This window comes from Chlamydomonas reinhardtii, chromosome 14 (genome assembly GCF_000002595.2).
Source record: "Chlamydomonas reinhardtii strain CC-503 cw92 mt+ chromosome 14, whole genome shotgun sequence".
Lineage (NCBI taxonomy): Eukaryota > Viridiplantae > Chlorophyta > Chlorophyceae > Chlamydomonadales > Chlamydomonadaceae > Chlamydomonas > Chlamydomonas reinhardtii.
This window is the reverse complement of record NC_057017.1, coordinates 4124013-4143980: the sequence shown is the minus strand read 5'-3', so window position 1 is coordinate 4143980 and position 19968 is coordinate 4124013. Positions and strand designations below refer to the sequence as shown.

Genomic DNA, 19968 nt, shown 5'->3' with positions numbered 1-19968 from the left:
GCACACACTCCCAACACCATGCCAGCACAAGGGGGACACGTTGGGACCCGCGGGACAAGGCACAGGGCACCAAAACCCCGAAACCCTTATATGTCTTATCTAACCCAACAGCCACACACACACACATAAGAAACCTTATCTAACACAACACATAAGACACATAAGAAAAAGACAGGAGCAAATCGGACCAACAACGCGCTGACTAAGGCCGGTCAAACTTTGACCAAGCTACGTTTGACCAACGTTTGACCAAAACCCCACACCCCCGACCACACACCCCCGACCCCAAAAACCCTAAGGGGGGAACCCCATAACCCTAAACCATTCTAATTACGTTAATTAAGCATGTTTAATACACATAATCCAACCGCCCCACGTCGGGGTGCACGCGTAAAACCCCCCAAAACCCCTCCCAAGGTGACCACCCCCTCCAGGCATCAACTCACCCTAAAAATCAACCCACATCACCCCTACACCACCCCAAGCACGCCTGGCCAGTCAGCGCACTTTTCCTCATGTCATACTGCACGCTACGGCTAAAACCCCGATAACCCCGAAAACCCCCGGGGTTCAAACACCCAAGGTGCCCAACCCACCCAAACCCCCACCCACCACCCCCACTAAGGTTCCCATGTCACAGGAGGTCTGTCCAGCACGTTGGTAGAGTTTACTGACCCCTCTAGGGACGGCCGGCGTTATAACCCCGCTAAAACCCCGTAAAACCCCTTCAAACCCCGTTTGACAACCAGCTATGGCCCACGCCACCCAAGTGCTGGTACCTTGGCCCAACAGGCCCAGTGACACGGCAAGGGCTCCCAACACACTCCCAACCCACTCACCCTCCCTGGAGCTATACCCAATCCTGAAAAGCGATTTCCACATACATAAACGCCACCCACTGGACTATCTAAAATCAAACAGCACCACGGAACCTTTACCTACCGACCGACCCACCTTGCCCTACCCTACCTAACCTCGACCCACCCACCCACCCACCCAGCACACATGCGCCACTGCCTTAAGATAGCTTCCACGCCAGAGTCGAACTGGCCACTAAGCCTTCCGCCTCCTCCCCCATCCACCCCACCTCAGCTTTTGCCCTTTCCTCAAGAACCACCGTGCGCGCGCCCTTTCCCGCGGCTGGTGTCAAGCCCGCAGGAAACGGCGTGCCGGCACGTGCGGTGCGCCCCGCCTACGCCTCAAGAACCACCGTGCCCGCGCCCTTTCCCGCGGCTGGTGTCAAACCCGCAGGTGACGGCGTGCCGGCACGTGCGGTGCGCCCCGCCTACGCCTCAAGAACCACCGTGCGCGCGCCCTTTCCCGCGGCTGGTGTCAAGCCCGCAGGTGACGGCGTGCCGGCACGTGCGGTGCGCCCCGCCTACGCCTCAAGAACCACCGTGCCCGCGCCCGTTCCTGCGGCTGGTGTCAAGCCCGCAGGTGACGGCATGCCGGCACGTGCGGTGCGCCCCGCCTACGCCTCAAGAACCACCGTGCGCGCGCCCTTTCCCGCGGCTGGTGTCAAGCCCGCAGGTGACGGCGTGCCGGCACGTGCGGTGCACCCCGCCTACGCCTCAAGAACCACCGTGCCCGCGCCCTTTCCCGCGGCTGGTGTCAAGCCCGCAGGTGACGGCATGCCGGCACGTGCGGTGCGCCCCGCCTACGCCTCAAGAACCACCGTGCGCGCGCCCTTTCCCGCGGCTGGTGTCAAACCCGCAGGTGACGGCGTGCCGGCACGTGCGGTGCGCCCCGCCTACGCCTTAAGCACCACCGTGCCCGCGCCCTTTCCCGCGGCTGGTGTCAAACCCGCAGGTGGTTACCACCAAGCCAGGTATGGTGTGTACTGCCGCCGGTGTCCAGGTGTAGTTTGCTGGCAACTCAATCGGGACACTTGGTGTAAATGCATGGGTTTAAGCTTCCCAACCTACCCCACAACCCGGCCAAGAACTTACTGCGTCCTGGTGTTTGGCCCTGCCTGGACAGGCATGCGCTGCGCCATCCCACTGGCGATTCACGATACCTTTCAACGCTTACCGCCATGGCGCGCTGTAGGTGGTAGCCTGCCAGCCTCAGGCCACCCCTGCATGGTGGCGAGGGCTGCTCAACAATTTGGATAGCGCCAAAGCCCCAGTGCTGCTGCTCTGTGGTGCTTGCTAGGCGAGCGCCAGGCTACACTAACAACAAGGTGGGTGCGATTGGGGTATTCCTTGCAACACGGGCATCTGCGGGCGGGGTTGCTGCCGCACTTCGCGGCTGAGGGAAATGCCTTCGACAGCGTGTTTACCTTGCTGTCGTGTGTCCATATGATGGCAATTACTCTATTGCCTTGTTCCGCTGTAACCTGCAGGCTGTGTCAGCATTGCAGTTGGACTGCTGCCGCACAAACCGTACAGCACTGGCACCGGGCAATGCACCCATCGCCAGCAGGTGCGCGATGCAAATAGGCCATGGAGGGTAGATCCGGGGCTGTTGACCTCCGGGCTTGCCTTCGTTCGGCCCAACCGTCGGTATCACTGCATTAGCCTGGACTGTCTTATATGCTCGCTCCTGCCATTTGGTGTTGGAGTTGCTCAGCCATCGCGCTTGTACACAGGTGCTGGTACGGATCTGTACCTACGCGCGTACCCTGGTTGCGCTCTGGTATTGGAGCTGCCGGGTGCTGCGTGTCCAGGTGCGGCGCGCCCTGGTGGCGACTCCGCTCAACCAACACACAGGCTTTCCGTGTGCAGGTGGTGTGGTAGTAGGGGCATCGAAGTCTAAAGTTTGCATGCTATGCTGGGTAGGGGTGTCAGTCGAAAGGTGCGCGCTGGCCCTCGACCGCCTTATGACCTTGCGCGCCTTATCCCATGGCAGGCAACGAGTGGCAGGGCAGCGCAAGGCAGCAGGTGCGTGCGGCTCCGGCTTGCCCGCTGGCAGATGGTGGCTGTGGTGACCGGGTATGGGAGGAGGAGACATCACATGTTGGCAATGCCAGTGAGGTTGCTTTGCTGTCCTAAGGTGTCGTGCGTTCCCACGTTCCTCCCCTGCTATGCATGGGCTCACTACTGACGCAAGCATGCAACGCGAGGGCCCTGCCTCATTGCGGATGCCAAATATCTACGCAGATGATGCGGGTTAGTACATGTGCCTGCGCGCTTGACCCCTGTGCTGCGTGGGTTGGAGGCGCATCGGATCCGCGGCTGTCTTTATGTTTTCCATCCCTGCTTTGTGCCCCTGCAAGTAGCGCTTCTCGCCTTTAGAAGCTGGGTTCTTAGATGACGGAACTAGGAGCACGGCACAGGAGCACGGCGACGACCATTACTCTAGGGCAGCTCTAGGGCTATCCGCCGTTGGCAATTCTCCTGCTTTACCGTGGAGACTCATAATGCTATGCATCCGCCCACCCTTCTTCTAGTTCAGGACCCGGCCGCCCACCAGCGGCCGCGTCCATCCACCATCACGCGCAACGGCGCCCTCCGGCGCTATCGCGTTTCTGACGCGGCGCCCAATCACGCTCAGACAACTTACTAGCCAAGTACCGTGCGGAGGTGAGCACGTTGACTCCAATTTCTATTGCCCGGCTCGCGTTTGCGCCCAGGTTAGCGCGCGTGCGCCAGCTCGCTCTGCGTGCCTGCAGAGTGCTTACGTATTTGGGTTGCGCTTGCCTTGCTGTGCGTTTGACCAGGTCGGGATTTTGGTCTCAGACTTCCCTCGTCTTCTCTCGTTGTTTACCCTCAGGGTGCCCTTCAAGGGGTCGCGAGCTGATGCCGTTCGAGCCTACCAAGCCTGGGAAGATCGGCGGCGCCGCGACGCTAAGGCAGATCTGCATCAGCATTTCATTGCCTGTTTCATGCGCTACCCTGAGCTAGCCTTAGGCTTGAAATGGCCGTTGGCGGGTGATGAGGTGTGGTGTAGGCGTTCGTGCGCAGCTGGGTGTAGGAGGCGATGTCCGGCGATGTCCGTTGACAAGAGAAGGCCGCTTCGGCGGCTGATAGCCCCCATACACCCCACCACCGACTGGGCGAAGGCGGTCCCGTTGCTGGGTGGTGGCCGCTCCGTGCGGGCGGAGCGCGGCGCCTAGACAAGGGGTGGGGGGGCCAAGGAGAAGCAGTCGCCCGCCAGACCTAACTATGAGACCAGGAGAAGATGTTTAGGCCGCGGTGTCAGTAGTGAAGATGGAAGGGTGTGTTCTTGCGGTGTGTGGACTGTGCCCATGAATGACGCCAACGGCACCCATTAGGCGGGTTCAGAGGCTCCATGCGGTTTGGTAGGAAGAGAGATGCAAGGCACCCACGGGACGCTGTGCCTCACCGAGATTCAGGCGCCTAGAACGCCAGTACGTAGGTGCAACCCAACTCCCAGCGCTGTCTGCAGTTATGCGCTACCGTTTATGCGCAAGGGGCAGAAGCTGTGGCCAAACGTGAGATGCCAACAGGTGATGGGCCGTGACTCCCCGTCCGTTGTTGGCTGTCCAGGTAATCAGAGCCTACTGGGTTGGCCGCTTTACGGTACATCACTCCTTATGAAAGATTGGAAAAGGAATGCACCCCTTAGACCCTTCCAAGCGCACCCCGGTATGGGCCCACAGTTGCCACGGGCAGGACAGCACACTAGCACAGAACCACAAGGATATGCGCACTGCCTTGAAACCATCTATCGTCTGCAGCGTGTGGCTGTCGCGGTCGGCTTTCATTGGGCGTGCCGGTCGTGGTCCGCTGCCCTGTGCGCCAGACGTGCGCTTCTGCATGTGACAAGACGTTCGTTACATCCATGGAATCCGGAACCAACAGTACGTGCCGTTCGGACCAGCGGCACCCTTGCGCATCGTTAGCCACCTGCGCAATCATGCCCACCCAGTCCCACCCCGCCTCTGTAAACTCAGTAACTTCAGAATCCCCGAACTCGAACCAACCCCCCCATACACGTTCTGTGACTCTCTCCCTCAATGGACAAGTGTTCCCCGGTTACGGGAAAAGGGTCTGCCTGGTGTAGTCCAGTATGACTTTCCTCTTAATTCTGCGCCTCGGGAATAGCAAGTAATGTTACGTGGCGCTCGCGGTTTGTGCCAGTTTGGCACTTTTTGTCGACAGGGATCGCCTCAATGGAAAAGTAGGCTGCACCCACGTCCCGCCGTGCCCCAAACCCTAAACCCACAGGCCATGGACACCTAACTAAACTCGTGGGCCATACATGACACCGTGCTCCCGAGCGTGAGCTTAAGCAAGCTCACAAGCAGCGTGCATACCACATCGGATGTGTGCGTGCAGACGCCACCACCTGGGTAGGGATGCACTGTATAGTGATACCGGCAAGTCAGTTTTACGTTCCCACTGATCCCCACCGATCCCCACCGATCCGCATTGTTCCCGCTGACGCCCCTGGCCCTTCACGTCTCCCCCTGCACCCCACCCAGCGGTAAACATCGGTGGAAGTCCGAGACAACATTAATTAGCACGTCACATCCCATACCCCGGCCGAATCCTTGCCAAACATTAGACTTGCGCCATCATGCCCACCCAGCCCCATCCAGCGTCCGCAAAATTAATAGCTGCAGAACGCCCGACCTCGAACCAAACCCCCCATCACGTTCTCACTACGGCATCGTTACGATACCGCACACACAGCATTCGTACCGTACAGCTGTGTACTACACCATTCATCACTAAGTATGCCTCAACAGACAGCGCATGCAGTGATCACAAACGCATAGGGTGAAGGCGGTCCCGTCGCTGGATGGTGGCCGCTCCGTACGGGTGGGGCGCGGCGCCTGGACGAGGGTGCCGGGGGCGCCCGAGGCCCCGCTAACTCTAAGACCAGGAGAAGATGAAATTGCCGCGGTGTCTGTAATCATGGCAGGTTGCTTAACCGGAGCCAGCAGGACTCAGCGAACCACAGCCTTCATTGAGGGTGCTGGTGGGTACTGGCAAAGAAACGTGCGTATGGCACCCAGTCCTCTTCTCCTGCTTCCCGCGACTCTGCCCGCTTCCTGTTCCCCGGAGGCCCCACGGCACGCACACGGAGCCACTGCTTCCAGTGATAGGTGCGCTGCGCGCCCCGGGCGGCGGCCTCAACAAACTCCGAGGGACCCAAAACCACGGCTGCGCCCGCACCAGTGCTCTCAACAGGCTCTGCCGCCCCGCCCGGCACGTAGGCTACCCGCACACCTGTGCGGCGGCCCCGGCCCCGGCCCTCATCTCCAAAGGCGGCGCCGGGAGGGCAGAACGCCACCCCGTGCACTGGCACCAGCAGCTGCCCTGCCGCCGCCCCAGCCCCCGACTCCGCCTCGGCGGCAGCACCAGCACCAGCACCGCCTGCCAGACTGAGCACTCGCACCAGCACCTAGCACGTGGGACCAGCAAGGCACGGGCATGGCGGCCGGTGGTCAGGTAAAACGAACACAAGGAGGAGAGCGCGGAGCAGTAACGGTAAGGACCTGGCGCAGCAGGTCCATGGGAGAAGGGGCCTCCTTTGCCCGAGCCCCACGAAATAGGTCGCAGTAGTCAAGGAATCATCGCCGTGCGGGGGGGGGGGCACGCGCAAGAGCGGCACCGGGCTGCAGGCTCACGTACGTCAGCATGGCCGGGCTCACACCTACCGGCGAATGCGGCCCTGTCATAGTCGCCTTGTGATGGGTTAACGCCGCCGCGACTGCGGCGGCTACCGCCCTGGACTCGCGCTGGGATAGCAGCGCCACTGCCGCCAGCGCCAGGGCACCGGTGCCACTGTTGCTGCCGCCGGCGCCGCTCGCTCCCGCGCCTTGAGCCCCAACAAGCCCCCCTGCAAGCCCAGCCGCCTGCGCAGCTCCGCTGTTGCCGCGAGGCCGCCGCCTCCCTGCTCGCTCCGCGCATTCCGTCGCCTCCTCCGGTGCCTCCACGTCCCGCTCCTCCCACGCATGCTCCTCCTCCTCGTTGTCGCTTACCACAACCTCCTGCGTCAGCACCCCCGCCGCAGCCCGGCGTGCCACCTCCACCGCGCCCAGGCCCCCACTACCCCCCGCCGGCATCCCTGCATCCGCTCGGGTCCTCTGGCGCAGAGGCTGTTGCTGTTGCTGCGCCGGCCCAGCCCTCGTACCGGCCGCCGTACCAGCAGCCACACCTGCCGCCGCACCTGCTGCCGCGCTCCCTGCGCGACCGTCGCCTGCCGCCGGCGCGCAGGCCGCAGCCCCAGCCCCAGCCCCAGCCCCAGCCCCAGCCGCGGCCCCCGGCACAGGGGCGGGCTCCGCCGCCCGCGTGTCCATGCGGCGCGCGAGAGGCACACGCCGCTGCGCTGCAGCAGTTGAAGGGGCAGTCGCCGCCGCAGCTGTAACGATGGCTCCTGCGCCCACGTCTGACGCGTCAGCTGCATTCTTGTGCCGCTTGGGCTCCGGCAGCTCCGGCTGGGGTGATGGCTTGCGCTTGGGGCCAGGCTGCCGGCCACCCTGCTGCTGCCCTTGCTGTCGGCGGTGGCGCTCCTTCCAGTGCCGCGCCGCCGCGTTCTTGCGGGGCCGGCGCCAGTCGGCGTACGTGATGTATGTGGGGTTGGTGATGGCGTGGCCACCAACCGCCTGATGCCATGGGCAAGTGGGGTGGTGGGCACGCGAGAGGTTACAGATGCATTGACTAGCCTTAGGCGCCCACATGTCAGACCCATGCAGCCGCCACCCAGGCAGCCCTCACCCTTGGCGCCGCGACTGGGCCGCGACCCCAACACCGCCCGCGCTAGCACTGACCTGATCGCTATCGCTGCCGGCGCCACTGTCCCCAGCCGGGCGCAGCTCCCCCGGCAGCAGCGCCACCTCCACACAGCCCTGCCACGAGCCGCTGCCGCCAAGCGCCCGCCACCACTCGGCCGCCTTCATAAGCACACAGCCGTGCCAGTCCTCCGCCGTTGCCGAGGCTGACGCAGCTCCTCCCGCTGCAACTGCTGCCGGGGCTGCTCCTGCTGTCACCTGAGCGGGGGCGGGCGCCAGGACCCGCACATGCCCGCCCGCGCCCTGCACGGCACCGCCTGGGCTTATCCCCAGGCAGTAGCGGTGACTCACACGGGCGGCAGTAGCCTGATCTCCAGAGCCGCTGCCGGCTGCGGCGTCAGCTGGGGCGCTGCTGGTGCCGGCAGCAGCTCCTGCCGCCGCCCCAGCCGCCGCTCCACGAGCCACACGCCACAGTCTCTGCAGGCAGGGCCGAGGGCAGCCATGGATGGAGGCTTTCAGTGCTCGCACGGCAGGATGGCAGCAGCTTAAGTGCACCCAAGCCCTCGAAACAGCCCGAAACCTTGCGACTGGGCTCCTGCCTCTATGCCATCGGCGATCAGCTTCTCTCGCCCCGTCACGCCTCTCCAGGCCAGCCAGCCCAGCAGCCCCTGCTTACCACGACCGCGTCGGTGCCCCCCAGCGCTGCCGCATGCTGCACCAGCGCCACGGTTGCCGCTGCCGCCGCTGACTGACCCGCCACCGCCTGCAGCTGATGCAGCGCAGCGGGCGCCTTGCACGCACCCGACCCACGCCCACCCCCAGCCCCGCCGGCCCCTCCACTGCTGCTTCGCGGCACCGCCTGCATCTGCGCTCGTGGTTGCTGTGCCGCAGCCTCCACTGCGCCATCCGCCTCTGTGTCCCCCAGATCACTCGAATGGCCCTCACAACCAGCGCCTGCTGCAATCACAGCTGCGGCCGCAGCCGCGTCCTCCCGGCGGCCTTTGGGGGCCTGCAGCGCGTGCTTGCTCCGCAGCGACTGCCGCGCCTCCTTCTTCCCGGGCTGCGCTCGTGGCACCGCGGCCGTCTGCTGCATGCGTCGGCCTTGCTGCTGCTGCAAGTCGCAGCTGCCGCCAGCAAGGCCATCCCAATCCCCGGGCACGGCGCAGCTGTTCCCGCCACCCAGCCCGCGAACCCACTCAGCATAGGTGAGCCACGTAAAGTCAATATGTGACGAACTGGGCCCCGGCCCAGCCCCAGCGGGTGCCTGCGCCGCCACCTGGACGGCCGCCTGCCAGCTGGGCTTGCCGGCGGCCGCCTCGGGCCCTACGACCGCATCGAACCACTGCCGCGGCGTGCGCACCGCCCATGCGCCGCCAGCATCAGCCGCCGCTGCCGGTGCACCGTCCCTGGAGGAGGAGGAGCTGTGAAGCACGAGGCCGGAGTCCAGCGCCAGCAGGCGCACCGGTGTGCCGCCCAAGCGGTTGGGCAGGCGGTCAGTGAAGGCGGCGCCGCGCGGCACCAGCGCCAGGCAGTAGTGGTAGCGATGCCCCTGGCGGCTACCTCCGCCCACACGCCACACAACCTGCAAGGAGAGTCATGGAGCGCACCGCGTGACGAGGGGGACGCACGCGGGACAGGATTACCAGTTGGTGTGCCCTCAAACCTGACCATCGGTCTGACCCGCCCCCGCCTCGCCTGCTACCATCTTCGCCTCCCCACCGCCAATGCCCACGCTGCCGGCCTACCAGCCCGCGCTGCGATTGTGGCGCCATACCACGGCGGTCCACCCGCTCACCGGCTGTGCAGGGCCCGCCTCCAAACACCAGTTGCCGGTACAGCGGTTGCCATCCGCACCTCCGCCTCCTCCACTTGCCAGCAGCAGCCAGTCCACCACACGGCCAGACAGCTGCGCTGCCGCGGCCTGGGGCGCGAGCGCCATCTCAGTCTGCCCTGCCGCCTGCGTCAGCGCCCAGTGCACTGCGGCTGGTAGCTGCAGCGCGGTCGGTTCCGCACCGCCTCGCACAACAGGTGGCGCGCACGGCGCCGCTGCGGCCGCGACTGCCGGCTGCATGGGGCTGACACGACGCCGCTTGGGCCGGGGTTGTGCCGCAGCGGGCTGCGATTGTGGCTGCGGCTGCGGCTGCCGCTTTGGTGCCCGCTGCGGCTGCGGCGGCACATGTGCCTCCCTCTGGCCGACACGACTCCCCGGGGCCACATTTTTGCTGCCACTGGGGCCCGCGGCTCCCAGCTGGTGGTCGCATGCCGCACGGCCGGCGCCGCCCCGGCCGCTCGCTGCAGCGACCCCTCCAGCCATGTGCTGCTGTGGCGGCTGGGTGCGCCGCCGCCTGGGCTCTGGCGGGGGCCAGGGCCGCGAGCGCTGCTGCTGCGACGGCTGGTTTTGCTGCGATGGCTGGTGCTGCGGCTCCGTGAGCGCCCATAGGTCCGCCTGTGATGGCGGCTGAGATTGGAATCTGGGGAATGGCGGCGCCGCCTGCTGGCCTTGGCTCTGGGACTGGGTCATGAATTGCGACCACCACTGGGACTGGCTCTGTGACTGACTCTGTTGCTGCGACAGCCAGGCTTCACGCCGCCGCCGCTCCTGGCTGTGCAGCAGCGCCAGGCGCCGCACGCGCACGCCGGCAGCGCGCTTGGCGGCGCGGCCGCCGCTGCCGCCCGGCGAGGACTGCATGTAGCGGCGCTGTGGGAGACGCACCAAGGGCAAGAGGGACGTCAGGATACTGCAGCTCGCAAGCGAGTGCCACAGCTGGCTGGGAGACGCGAAGCTCGAAGGCTAGGATGGCTGGTTGGCCCCCCTAGCTTACCACCCATAGCTTGGCACTTGCCCACACGCATATACACACACGCCCTGCTCACCCGCACTTCTTCCAAGCGAGCCCGAAGCTCCGTCTCCGCTGCCAAGTCAGCCGCTGCACGTGGGAAGTTCAGGGGCACACGGGCAGCGGCCTGCCATTAGAGGATTTTCCGGGGCCCTCGAAACCCAAATGCAGCAATTGGCTTTACACAAACGCACACAACTCCGTAACTCACCCGCCGCGCTGGTTGCCAAGGCGTCTACCGCCTCCGTCAGCCGCGGGTGCAGCGGCCGGCACGAGTCCGCCGGCTGCGGCTGCGGCGGCACTTGGCCAGCCGGCGCCATCGCGCTGCCCGTAGTGCCGCCGGCGCCAGCAATGACCGTTGGACGCGGCGGCAATGGCGGTGGCGGCGGCAGCTTCAGAAGCTGGGGTCGGGCGGCGGCGAGGAGCGGGTCATCACGCCAGGAGGCGAACGGCACCCAGCCCGCCTGCGCACCACGGAAAGAGCAAGGGACCTTACCGGAGCTGCCCTCGCGCGGTACTTTTGGCGGGTCGCAAGGGGCAGGCCACAGCACAACGCCAAGACACATACGGTATTGCACCCACCTCCTCCATCAGCACCCGCACCATGGACTCCCACCGCCACGGGACTGCGGCTGCAGACCCGCCCGCCGCAGCAGCTGCAGCAGTCGCGGATGGGTGGCCCAGCATCTCCAGCGCCTGTTGCGGCCGAAGCAGCGCGAGCGGGCGCTGTTGCGAGGGGCCCGGCTGCCCCGCCGGCGTCTCCGCACGCGCCTCGCCCTCCACCTGGCTGATGGGCGCTGTAGCCCCGCGGGCCCGCTGCGGCTGCCCCTGGCTGGGTGCGGGTGCGGGTGCGGGTGTGCGCACCAGCAGCAGGTAGGCGCCGCACATGGGCAGCAGGTCGGGGTGGGGCGGGTGCGCGCCGGGCTGGCCGTCCGCCGGCACGTCGCACAGGCCCGCCTGCGCCAGGTGCTGCACCAGCCCCCAGCCGCCGCGAAGCGTGTAGCGGCGCGACGGCCCCATTGCTGTGGCTGCAGGTGCGCCATCGCCTGACGCTGGGCCTGTGTCGGCACTAGAGACACCGGCGGCGCTGCCCGCCTCACCGCTGGGGCCTGCCGCTGCAGCCCGCCCGGCAGCGCCCGCCACGGGGCCCGCTGCAGCCTGGTGGCCCAGGGGCCCGCCGCGCGGCGTGCACGTGGCGCCCGGACCACCACCAACGACCGCTGTCCCTCCGGTGCAGCCAGGGCCGGCGGAGCCTGCCGCCGGGGCTGAAGCTGGGACAGGGGCCAGCTCCAGGGGCAGTAGCAGCAGCACCGCCTGCTGGTAGAACACGGGGGTGCCCGTGCCTTCGGGCGGCGGGGTCAGCCACGCGTACATCTGCAGGGCAGGGCGGGAAGGCAGGCAGGCGGGCGGCGGGTCACAGCGGTGCGGACAGCGGCCAGTCTATGGTGTGGAGCTACCTGCTTTGAAATAGTTCGCAACTACTGTTTAACAACTTAAGAGGACAGCACGCACGGCCACGATTCTGCACATCGCCCCGAGTCTGCGCTCCCTCACCGCGTTGTGGGGCTGGCAGCGGCCCCGCAGTAGCGCCTGCAGCAGCGCATACAGGACACCCTGCTGCGCCTCTGCCCGGGTGGGTGGGGCCACGTCGCCACAGCCAGCCGCAGCCACAGGGGCAGGCGCCGCAGTGGGCCCAGCTGCAGCGCCAGCGGCTGCAGGTGCTGGCATGGCAGGGCGCCTGGCAGCAGCAGCAGCAGCAGCAGCAGCTGCCGCAGCCGCCGCAGCTGCCGTGTGCCTGAAGGAAGTTGTGGCGAGGCGGTTGCGGGCAGCAGTGACCACACCGTTGCCGCTTGCGCTGCCACCTGCGCCTCCTCCAACGATGGGTGCCGCCGCTTCAGGCGCCGCCTCCCCAGGGCAAGGCTGGGCTGCGGCCGCTGCGGCGGTCGCGGCAGCTGGGGAGCCGGCACCCGGCCGCAAGTGCTGCCGGGCGTGTAGCTGCGCCCGGTCTCTTGGTCGGGGCGGTGGGCCCCGCGATCCCGCAGCAGCAACTGCAGCACCCAAGGGCCCCGCATCCCCCCCGGCCTCATCCCCGTCATCCGCCAGATCGATGACCTCCACCGCCGCCGCCGCCGCCGCTGTCTCCGCCACCTCGGCTGCCGCGACCGCCACTAGTGCCGCCGCCGCGGGTGTAACGACAGTGGCCGGAGCTGCGATGACAGCGGCTTGTTTAGCCGCTGCCCGGCCGGAGGGACAGGCGACGGCACTGCCAGCACAGGCCTGCACACGCCGGGGCTGTGGCGCGTGCAGCGCTCCCAACGGCGCCCGCGGACCTGCTTGCCCGCGCTCGCTCCTCACAGCAGCTGCCACTGCAGAGGCACTAGCAGCTACCGGCGCGCGAACGTCGGCCGCCAGCGCTGCACCGGTCCCACCCGCACCCCGCTGCCCACGGTACAAAGCTCCAGAGCCTTGCTGCACGCATGGCGTCTGGCGCAACGGCCGCAGCAAAGCTGCAGCCCTTGGAGCAGGGCCGCCCGCGCCAGCCGCCGGGGCCTCCCGGGCCACAGCGCCCTGCTGCCCCCCCGGAATCTCGGCTGTGCTGGTGGCCGCCCGCACACGCCCCGGCCCCGGCGCTGCGGCACCCGTGCTGCGCACCAGCAGCCCCGCACCAGCGGCAGCACCAGTGGCAGCCGTGTAAGGTGAGGCGTTGTCGCTGTCAGGAGAGGCGTTGTTGCTGGCAGGAGAGGCGCGGGGCGGCAGCAGCTGCAGGTCGTCTGTGGGGTCGTGGCCGTGCAGGCAGCCGCCGCCCATGCCCGCCAGGAGCTCCGCAAGCAGGCGCTGCTGAGCGGCAGCCGCCGCGTCCTCTGCCCCGTCCTCCGATCCCCCCTCTTCCTCGATGGCTTCAGCGTGCCCCTCCCGCACCTGCGCCTGCTCACCATCCTCTTGCTGCCCCTGCTGCCCCTGCTGCTGCTGCTGCTGCTGCTGCTGCTGCTGCTGCTGCTGCTGCTGCTGCTGCTGCTGCTGCTGCTGCTGCTGCTGCTGCTGCTGCTGCTGTTCCCGCCGCTGCTCCAGGCTGAGCATGTCTGGCGGCATCTGCGCCAGCTGCAGCACAGACGTCACCTGGCTGTCGGTGGCGGCCGCCTGCTGCTGCGAAGGCGGCGGCGCGTGGGAGCTGCGGGGCTGCGAGTGCGGTGGCTGCGGCGGCGGTGGGCCGCCTGTGGCGCCCGCGGCAGCAGCCATGGCCCCGTCACAAGCTGACGCGCCAGCCGGGACGAAGCGGGACAGGCCTGCTCTCTGTGCCGGGCCCCCGCCCCCAACCCCACCTCTCCCTGACATCAGCGCGTCAAGCAGTCGCAAGCGGCGGCGTGGCGCGTCCCCCGGCACCCCGCCACTGCCGCCGCCGCCTTGACCGCTGTAGGGTAACGGCGTCGGCGGCGAGCCCTGGCCCAGCGGCGGTGACAGGGACGGTATCAGTGACTCCGACTGCGATTCGGACTCCTGTCCGTTTTCATGTGGTATTAGCCCCTCAACCTCCCCTGTCGGGGCGTGTCCCAACGGCAAAGGCTTGCGGTCCTGCGCGCCGCTGTGTGGTTGTTCCGGCTGCGAAAGGCGGTGCTGCGGCGAGGAGTCTCGCCGCCGCGCCGCCGCGGCCGCCACCTGGCCCGCCAGTGAGTGCATGGGCGGCGTGGCAGTGTGGCCCGGAGGCAGCAACGGCGCCGCGGGACATGCCTGCGCCGCCGGTCCCCGCGGCGGCGGCGCCGCCGCAGTCAGCTGCATCACACCCGCTGGCGCCGCCCCTGCCTCTGCTGCATCCGGCCATGGCAGCGGCGCCGGCTCACCCGTACCCCTGCCCCCGCCGCCTGCGCCCCCAGCGGAGCCCGCTGCTGCTCCATGACTTGCCGCCTGCTCGCACGCGTGCGGGCCGAGGCCACGCGGAGCCGTCGCGGGCACGGCCGGGGGCGTCACAGCCGCGGCAGCAGCGTCCGCCACGAACGGGGGCTGCACCATCCGTGGCTGCGGCTGCGGGCGCGGCGACCAGCCGCCCATCGAGCTGCGCCGGCCACGCAGCCGCTGCTGTCGGTCTTGGCCCTCGCCGCCGCCACCGCCACCGCAGTCACCTATGCCCGCCGCTGCGGCACTCGCTGCGGCAGCCGGCGCAATGCAGGGTGTGTGAGAAGGTCCAGGCGCCGCGGCTGGTGTGGTGCTGTAGCCAGCGGCCCTCTGTGCCTCCAGCGGTGGCTTCCGACACGGCGGCGTCGGCGCGCTGCCGGCCGCGTGATGGGGGCCCAGTCCTCCGACTGCGACCGCGCCAAAGTGAAGACGTCCGCTCCCGGTCATGTGGGCTCCGCCGCCGCGGCTGCTGTTGTTGCTGGCAGGCGGCGTCGGCTCACTGAAGAGCAGAGGCCCGACGTGGGGAGACCTGAGCGGCACGGGTTCGGGCGTCTCGTGCGGCTGGGGCCGCGCTCGCCCCCGCCCGCAACCCCGCACGGCGCTGACTGGTAGGGGCAAGGGCGTGCGCTGCGGTTTCGGCACAGGCTGTAGCTGTAGCTGTTGCTGTAGCTGTGGCGGCGTGCGCTGCTGGCCACGGAAGGGGCGTAAGGGAGCGGGCGTGTGCGCATGTGGGTCTTGCACTGCTGTCGCCGGAGCTGTGAAAGCGCAGGCGGCCGGCGGCTGTTGCGGGCGGCCCTGCGGGTACCCGTGCGGGTGGGGGTCCAGGCTGTCCACCTCGACCGCGTCCTCCTCCCCATCCCCAACCTCCGCCTCCAGCAGGCCCGGACCCTTGGCCTGCCGCTGCTGGCCCCCTGCTGCCCCTGCTGCGCCTGCTGCCCGCACACCGCTGGGCCTAGGCCTCGCTGCCTGCACGCCCGGCCGAGCTGCTGGCACTGCGCCCGCCTGCAGGTCCGAGTCCCAGCCAGCAGAGGTCTGGGCGGGGGCGGTGCTGCCGCGGAAGCCACCCCGCACAGCAGCCGCAGTCGCAGGCGTGGCGGCGGCCGCTGTCGCTGCGCCCACCACCGCTGCCGCCTGTGATGCCGCCTCTGGTGTCGCGCGGGGATGCAGGTAGGCGGCCTGTCCGGCGGTGTGGCGCCCGGCACCGGTGGCAGCAGAGGCCGAGTTCGTGCGGGGCGGCGTGAAGTACCGCCCTGGCACCGCCTCTGCACCCCCTGCTGCACAGCGCGTCATCGCCGCCGCGGGCATGGGACCAGCCGCTGCCCCAGTCTTGACATCAGCCGACCGGCCAGACGCCGGGGAGGGCAGCAACGCCGAGGCGCCTGCCTGTAGCTCGGCTGCGTGCGGCTGCATCGGTTGCAGTTCCTGTTGGGGATGAGGCCACGGCTGCAGAGTCGTCGTCTGGTTGGGCAGATGCGGCTGCGGCTGTGCCTCAGCCTGATCCGCCTGCCACGGTGCCAGCTGCTCCCAGGCGACCGCACGTCGTGGCCACGCCGCTGCCGCCGCCGCCGCCGCCAGCAGCTGCGGGCGCCGACCTGACAGGACCGTGGGGCGCGGCATCACCGCCGGCGCAGGCGCGAGCGCTGCCAGCCGCATTGGAGAGAGCGGAAGCGCCCGCTGCGGTGGCGGCTGGCGGGCAGGTGGAGGCGGCCGCAGCTGGCTGCAGTGTGGCGGGCCTGCAGATGGCGGGGCGGGTTCCAGGATGAACGCCCACTCCGCCAGCGCCGCCTCCTCTTGGGCCGCCGCCGCCGCCGCCGCCGCCGCCGCCGCCGCCGCTGCCGCTGCCACCGCCACCGTCGCCGCCGGCACTGTCGCCGGTGAGTACCATGGCTCGGCTGCGTTGTAGCAGCCGCCGCTGCCGGAGTTGGCCACCGGCCCCACGACGGTGGCGAAGGCAACGGCCTCTGGCGCCACAGCTGCAGCCACACATCCTCGCACGTCCGCAGCAGGTGAGGCAGTGCTGGGCCCACCTCGCACCGCGCCTTGCATCACCGCTTCAGCCGTGGACGTCGCTGCACCAGCCATGGCTACGGCTGCGGCTGCGGTGGCGGTTGTGGCCGCGGGGCTGCTGCGCGCTGGCAGCAGCAGTGTTGGCGACAGGCCGGCGCTGGGCGGCAGCGACAGACCGCCATCGCCCAGCGCAAGCGAGTCAGGGCAGAAGTAGTCGTCGGCCTCAGGGCCTGCAGGGCCGGGCGCGGGGGCAGGCACTGCTGCAGCTGCCGCCGCCTCGCTGCCGACCCTACCCGTGCTGACACCGCCGGCCTCGCCTGCACCAGTGCCGGCCGCAAGACCACAAGGCAGCACTGGGTTGCGGCACCCGCTTGCGCCGCTCAAGCCCAGGCCGCCCTCCTGCAGAAGCGGTGCCGCAGTCGTGCGTGCCAGTGCTGCCTGTAGGTCTGCTTCCCCCGCCTCAGCCATGGCCTCTGCCGCTGTGCCGCCTGCTGCTGCAGCGCCCATTACGACCGGCGAGAGTAGCTGGCGCCGCTGTGCCGCAGCAGCTGCCGCGGCCGCTGGTGCGGTGGCGGAGGTGGCGGCGGCAGGGGCGGCGGCGGCGGGGCTGCTGCTCCTGCCTCCCAGCGGGTCACGGCCTGCTGCAGCCGGCACGCCTGATGTCAGGTGCGCCTGAGGCGGCAGGCTTGCGGCGCTGTTGGGCGCCGCACCGGCAGGCGCCTCCGCCTGTACCACGGCCGCTGGCACGCGCTGAGGGATCTCGCCGGGGCCTGCTGGTGCGGTCGCTGTCGCACTGCGGCCGCGGAGCAGCTCCTGCCCAGGCCGCGGTACACCTGCGCTGCCGCCCCGCTTTCCCGCCACTCGTGGCACTTCCGCCACCGCCCGCAGCATGCTGTCGCCTTGGCGCGGCGGCGGTGGCTGCTGCTGCGGTGCGCGCCTGTCCTGGCGCCCAGCTTCACCCGCCCACGCCCCTGAAGAAGCCAAACCCCCCGACGCCAGGGCGCGCTCAGGTCGGCGCACACTGATGTTGGTGCCGGGCTGGGGCCGGCTGGCCATCATGTCGCCGCCGGCCGGCGCGCACATGGCGCCCGCCAAGCCGTCGTGGTCCGCGGCCGCGATCCTCAGAGCGCGCGCCTCCGCTCCAAGCAGTGCCTGCGCGCGGGGCCGCGGCTTTTTCTTCTTGGGCCTGCCCGCGCCCCTGCCTCCGCCGGCCGCAGGCGAGCCCGGGTGCAGGCGCAACACCGGGGGCAGCACCGCTGCGTGCTGCTGTGCCTCCGCCTGCTCCGCAACTGGCAGCCGTGCGCCACGCCCATCGCTCATCAGAGCGATGCAGCCCTGCAAACAGGAGGGAGGTGTGGTGGCAGCACGGCACACACGCTTGCTGCCAGGCAACCCGCACGGGCATGCTGGCAGAGCGGCGAGCGCACACATATCCGCTCCCGCAGCCCCACAACACCCGCTCCCGAGCTTCCTGATTAATAAAGGGACGTACTCATTGGGCTTGGGCATCTACTCGCCGTCCCCAACCCACACACGCACTTAAAGCATTGGCGCGCGAGCACTCGTTCTGCTTCCCTTATCGAATCCCGCACATGTGGTCCTACCCTAAACCCTAGCTCGTTTTGGCACACGGCACGTACCCGCTTCGGCGCCGACTGGTCGCCTGTGCAACTGTCTGAGTTGGGACGCTTATCAGCCTGCGCGGTCAGCATGGGGCAGTGAGGAAACCAGCATGGTTACGGCCCTGGAGTACGCAGAACTTCGCCAGCATGCACCCCGAGAAGGCAGCGTCTCGCCTGATGCATGGCTCCACTCAATCTTCTAGCCGATCATTTGACGCAAAGCCTGATGTTTGACACGCTCAAGCAGCGGATTTCAGGAAAGCCCGCACGGAAAACGCAATGTGCGCCTGAATGTGCGCGGGAAAGCGAACTGGGAGTCCTGAAAGCGCACGCCCGCGCGTTGAATACCAGATATGGTAATCAATCGTTTCCTGTGTAAACAATGTCGATCAAGTTGCTTGTTGCACACACAGTTGTCGCTTGCGCCCGCTAGCTAGTAAGGTCGGGCGATCGCATGCTTGACGCTGAGAATATCTGCAGGGCTACAGGAATACAGGAAACGAAATGCTACTCATGTCTAGGGCGCCGGTTGGTGGCAATCAGTTCTGGATCACGACACGCTCAGCCGCGACGCCAGGGCACCCCTGCGATGGCGTGCCGGCATCGTGCACACACGCCGGCATCGTGCCCGACATTGCGGCGGCCGGACACGAGTACCTTTAAGGCCGTCGCCACGGGACAGTACGTCAGACTACGTGTGAAGATGTTGCAGCGGTGCAGAGGTGCAACTGCATCACTATCCTTCATTACCGCACTGGTCCATGCACGACAAACCCTCCCCTGCGACAAACTGCCTGCATCCTGTATGCACTTGCGGACGCAAGCATTGCCACGGCTGCCATACCCGGTGCTGCAGCACGCATGCGCACACACGGGTGGCAACGGGAGTTCGTGCAGGGCAAGTGCGCAGTGGCACTGCGGCGGGCCCCTGCAGGCCGCGGTACCGGTGGCGTAGCAGTGCACCAGTTGGTCCGACATTGGCGGGGGCTTGGCGGCCTCCCGCCCACCGATCTTGCAGGCAACGACAACAAGATAACACAAACAAGGTCGGCCGGAGCAAAATAGTGGTGGCAAAATTGGACCTTACCGGGTTCGAACCGGTGACCTCACGCATGCAAAGCGCGCGCTCTACCACTGAGCTAAAAGCCCTGCTTGTATGACATCGAAACGCCTAAACAAGAACACAACCCCAAGCACTGTAGACATCTGACGTCAGCCACCAGACTGGCCAGGCGCCCACGCACGCAGGGGCAGCGATAGCACATGTGCAGCCTGCCACACCCGGCCACACCACTTGCAACCCTGCCCCCACTCCCCAATCAATCCCGACTCCCCGCTCGCCACTGTCCCACTGTTCCAAGCTAGACGCCCTGCTAGTATGCTGCCCGGCCCAGTGCGTGAAGACAGCGCCTACCCATTGACGCGACATTTGAGATGACGCGCCGCAGCACCGCCCGCCGCGCCCCGGTGAGCGGGCCCTGGCCCTGGTCCCACTGGGCCATGAGTTGGGATTGGGACAGGGTGGCTGCGGAGCGGTCACCGTAGCCCACCAGCACCAGCGTCTGGTCGGGGAGGGGAGTGGAGGGGTTTGTGGAAGCAGAGGTGGAGCGTAGGAGTGGCGCGGAGAAGGGCAATGTGTTGGGGACGGCCGGACGGGGTCGGCGCTGCACACAGGCAGAAGGTGGTCGCAAGATACGGTACGGTGGCTGCGGTGCTGAGGCGCCAGCCCCCAATCGAGCTGTCGGCCTCCTACCACACATGCGCGGGCCGTGTGGGAAGCTGCGTGTGGGCTGCATGTGAACTCAGAGAGACGCGTGGGGCTACCCCTGTTTCCTTCAGCTGTTTCTGGACGCACACGGTTTCATACGGTTGACAATTAGACCTGCTCATCAGAGGTGTTGGGAAATGTTCTGAAGTGCACGACACCGCGGGGCCGCTCGCTGAGTGTCGGTTGTCTGACGCGCACTCT

The 19968-nt window shown here is 67.6% G+C and overlaps 2 protein-coding genes across 4 annotated transcripts; one reads left to right on the top strand and one right to left on the bottom strand.

Moving 5' to 3' along the window:
* The first annotated feature begins 15 nt into the window (after positions 1-15).
* On the top strand, positions 16-4511 carry CHLRE_14g634236v5 (uncharacterized protein). 3 transcript variants are annotated; one of them, XM_043070482.1, is made up of 10 exons: positions 16-376; positions 1093-1828; positions 1981-1986; positions 2065-2182; positions 2345-2424; positions 2591-2668; positions 2851-2882; positions 3102-3110; positions 3397-3524; positions 3715-4511. In XM_043070482.1, the coding sequence occupies exons 1-9, from the start codon at positions 346-348 to the stop codon at positions 3471-3473; spliced, it is 1167 nt and encodes a 388-aa protein (XP_042917156.1). In that variant the 5' UTR covers positions 16-345; the 3' UTR covers positions 3474-3524; positions 3715-4511. The 3 variants fall into 3 exon arrangements, with proteins under 3 accessions (XP_042917156.1, XP_042917155.1, XP_042917154.1); XM_043070481.1 differs by having other exon boundaries at positions 3392-3524; XM_043070483.1 differs by lacking the exon at positions 16-376 and having other exon boundaries at positions 1046-1828; positions 1981-2271; positions 3392-3524.
* Positions 4512-4726: 215 nt separating this feature from the next.
* CHLRE_14g634193v5 (uncharacterized protein) lies at positions 4727-18465 on the bottom strand. Its single transcript, XM_043070480.1, has 12 exons — positions 18174-18465; positions 18018-18074; positions 13803-17712; positions 12037-13694; positions 11065-11856; positions 10694-10946; positions 10520-10572; positions 9441-10343; positions 8322-9227; positions 7685-8122; positions 6572-7519; positions 4727-6315 (listed from the first exon to the last, which is right to left on the bottom strand). Exons 1-12 carry the CDS (start codon positions 18180-18182, stop codon positions 5875-5877), a joined length of 10368 nt encoding a protein of 3455 aa, XP_042917153.1. The 5' UTR covers positions 18183-18465; the 3' UTR covers positions 4727-5874.
* Between the last annotated feature and the right edge of the window lie 1503 nt (positions 18466-19968).

Bases quoted from the DNA above. Each gene is read 5' to 3' on its own strand.
- CHLRE_14g634236v5 (XM_043070481.1), top strand. From the start codon at position 346: ATGTTTAATACACATAATCCAACCGCCCCAC. The intron at 2,425-2,590 runs GTGCGCGATGCA...GCTTGTACACAG, and splicing joins AATGCACCCATCGCCAGCAG to GTGCTGGTACGGATCTGTAC. The intron at 2,669-2,850 runs GTGCGGCGCGCC...ATCCCATGGCAG, and splicing joins GCCGGGTGCTGCGTGTCCAG to GCAACGAGTGGCAGGGCAGC.
- CHLRE_14g634193v5 (XM_043070480.1), bottom strand. The intron at 10,344-10,519 runs GTGAGCAGGGCG...CGTCTCCCACAG, and splicing joins CTCGCTTGGAAGAAGTGCGG to CGCCGCTACATGCAGTCCTC. The intron at 7,520-7,684 runs GTCAGTGCTAGC...CCATGGCATCAG, and splicing joins CCGGCAGCGATAGCGATCAG to GCGGTTGGTGGCCACGCCAT.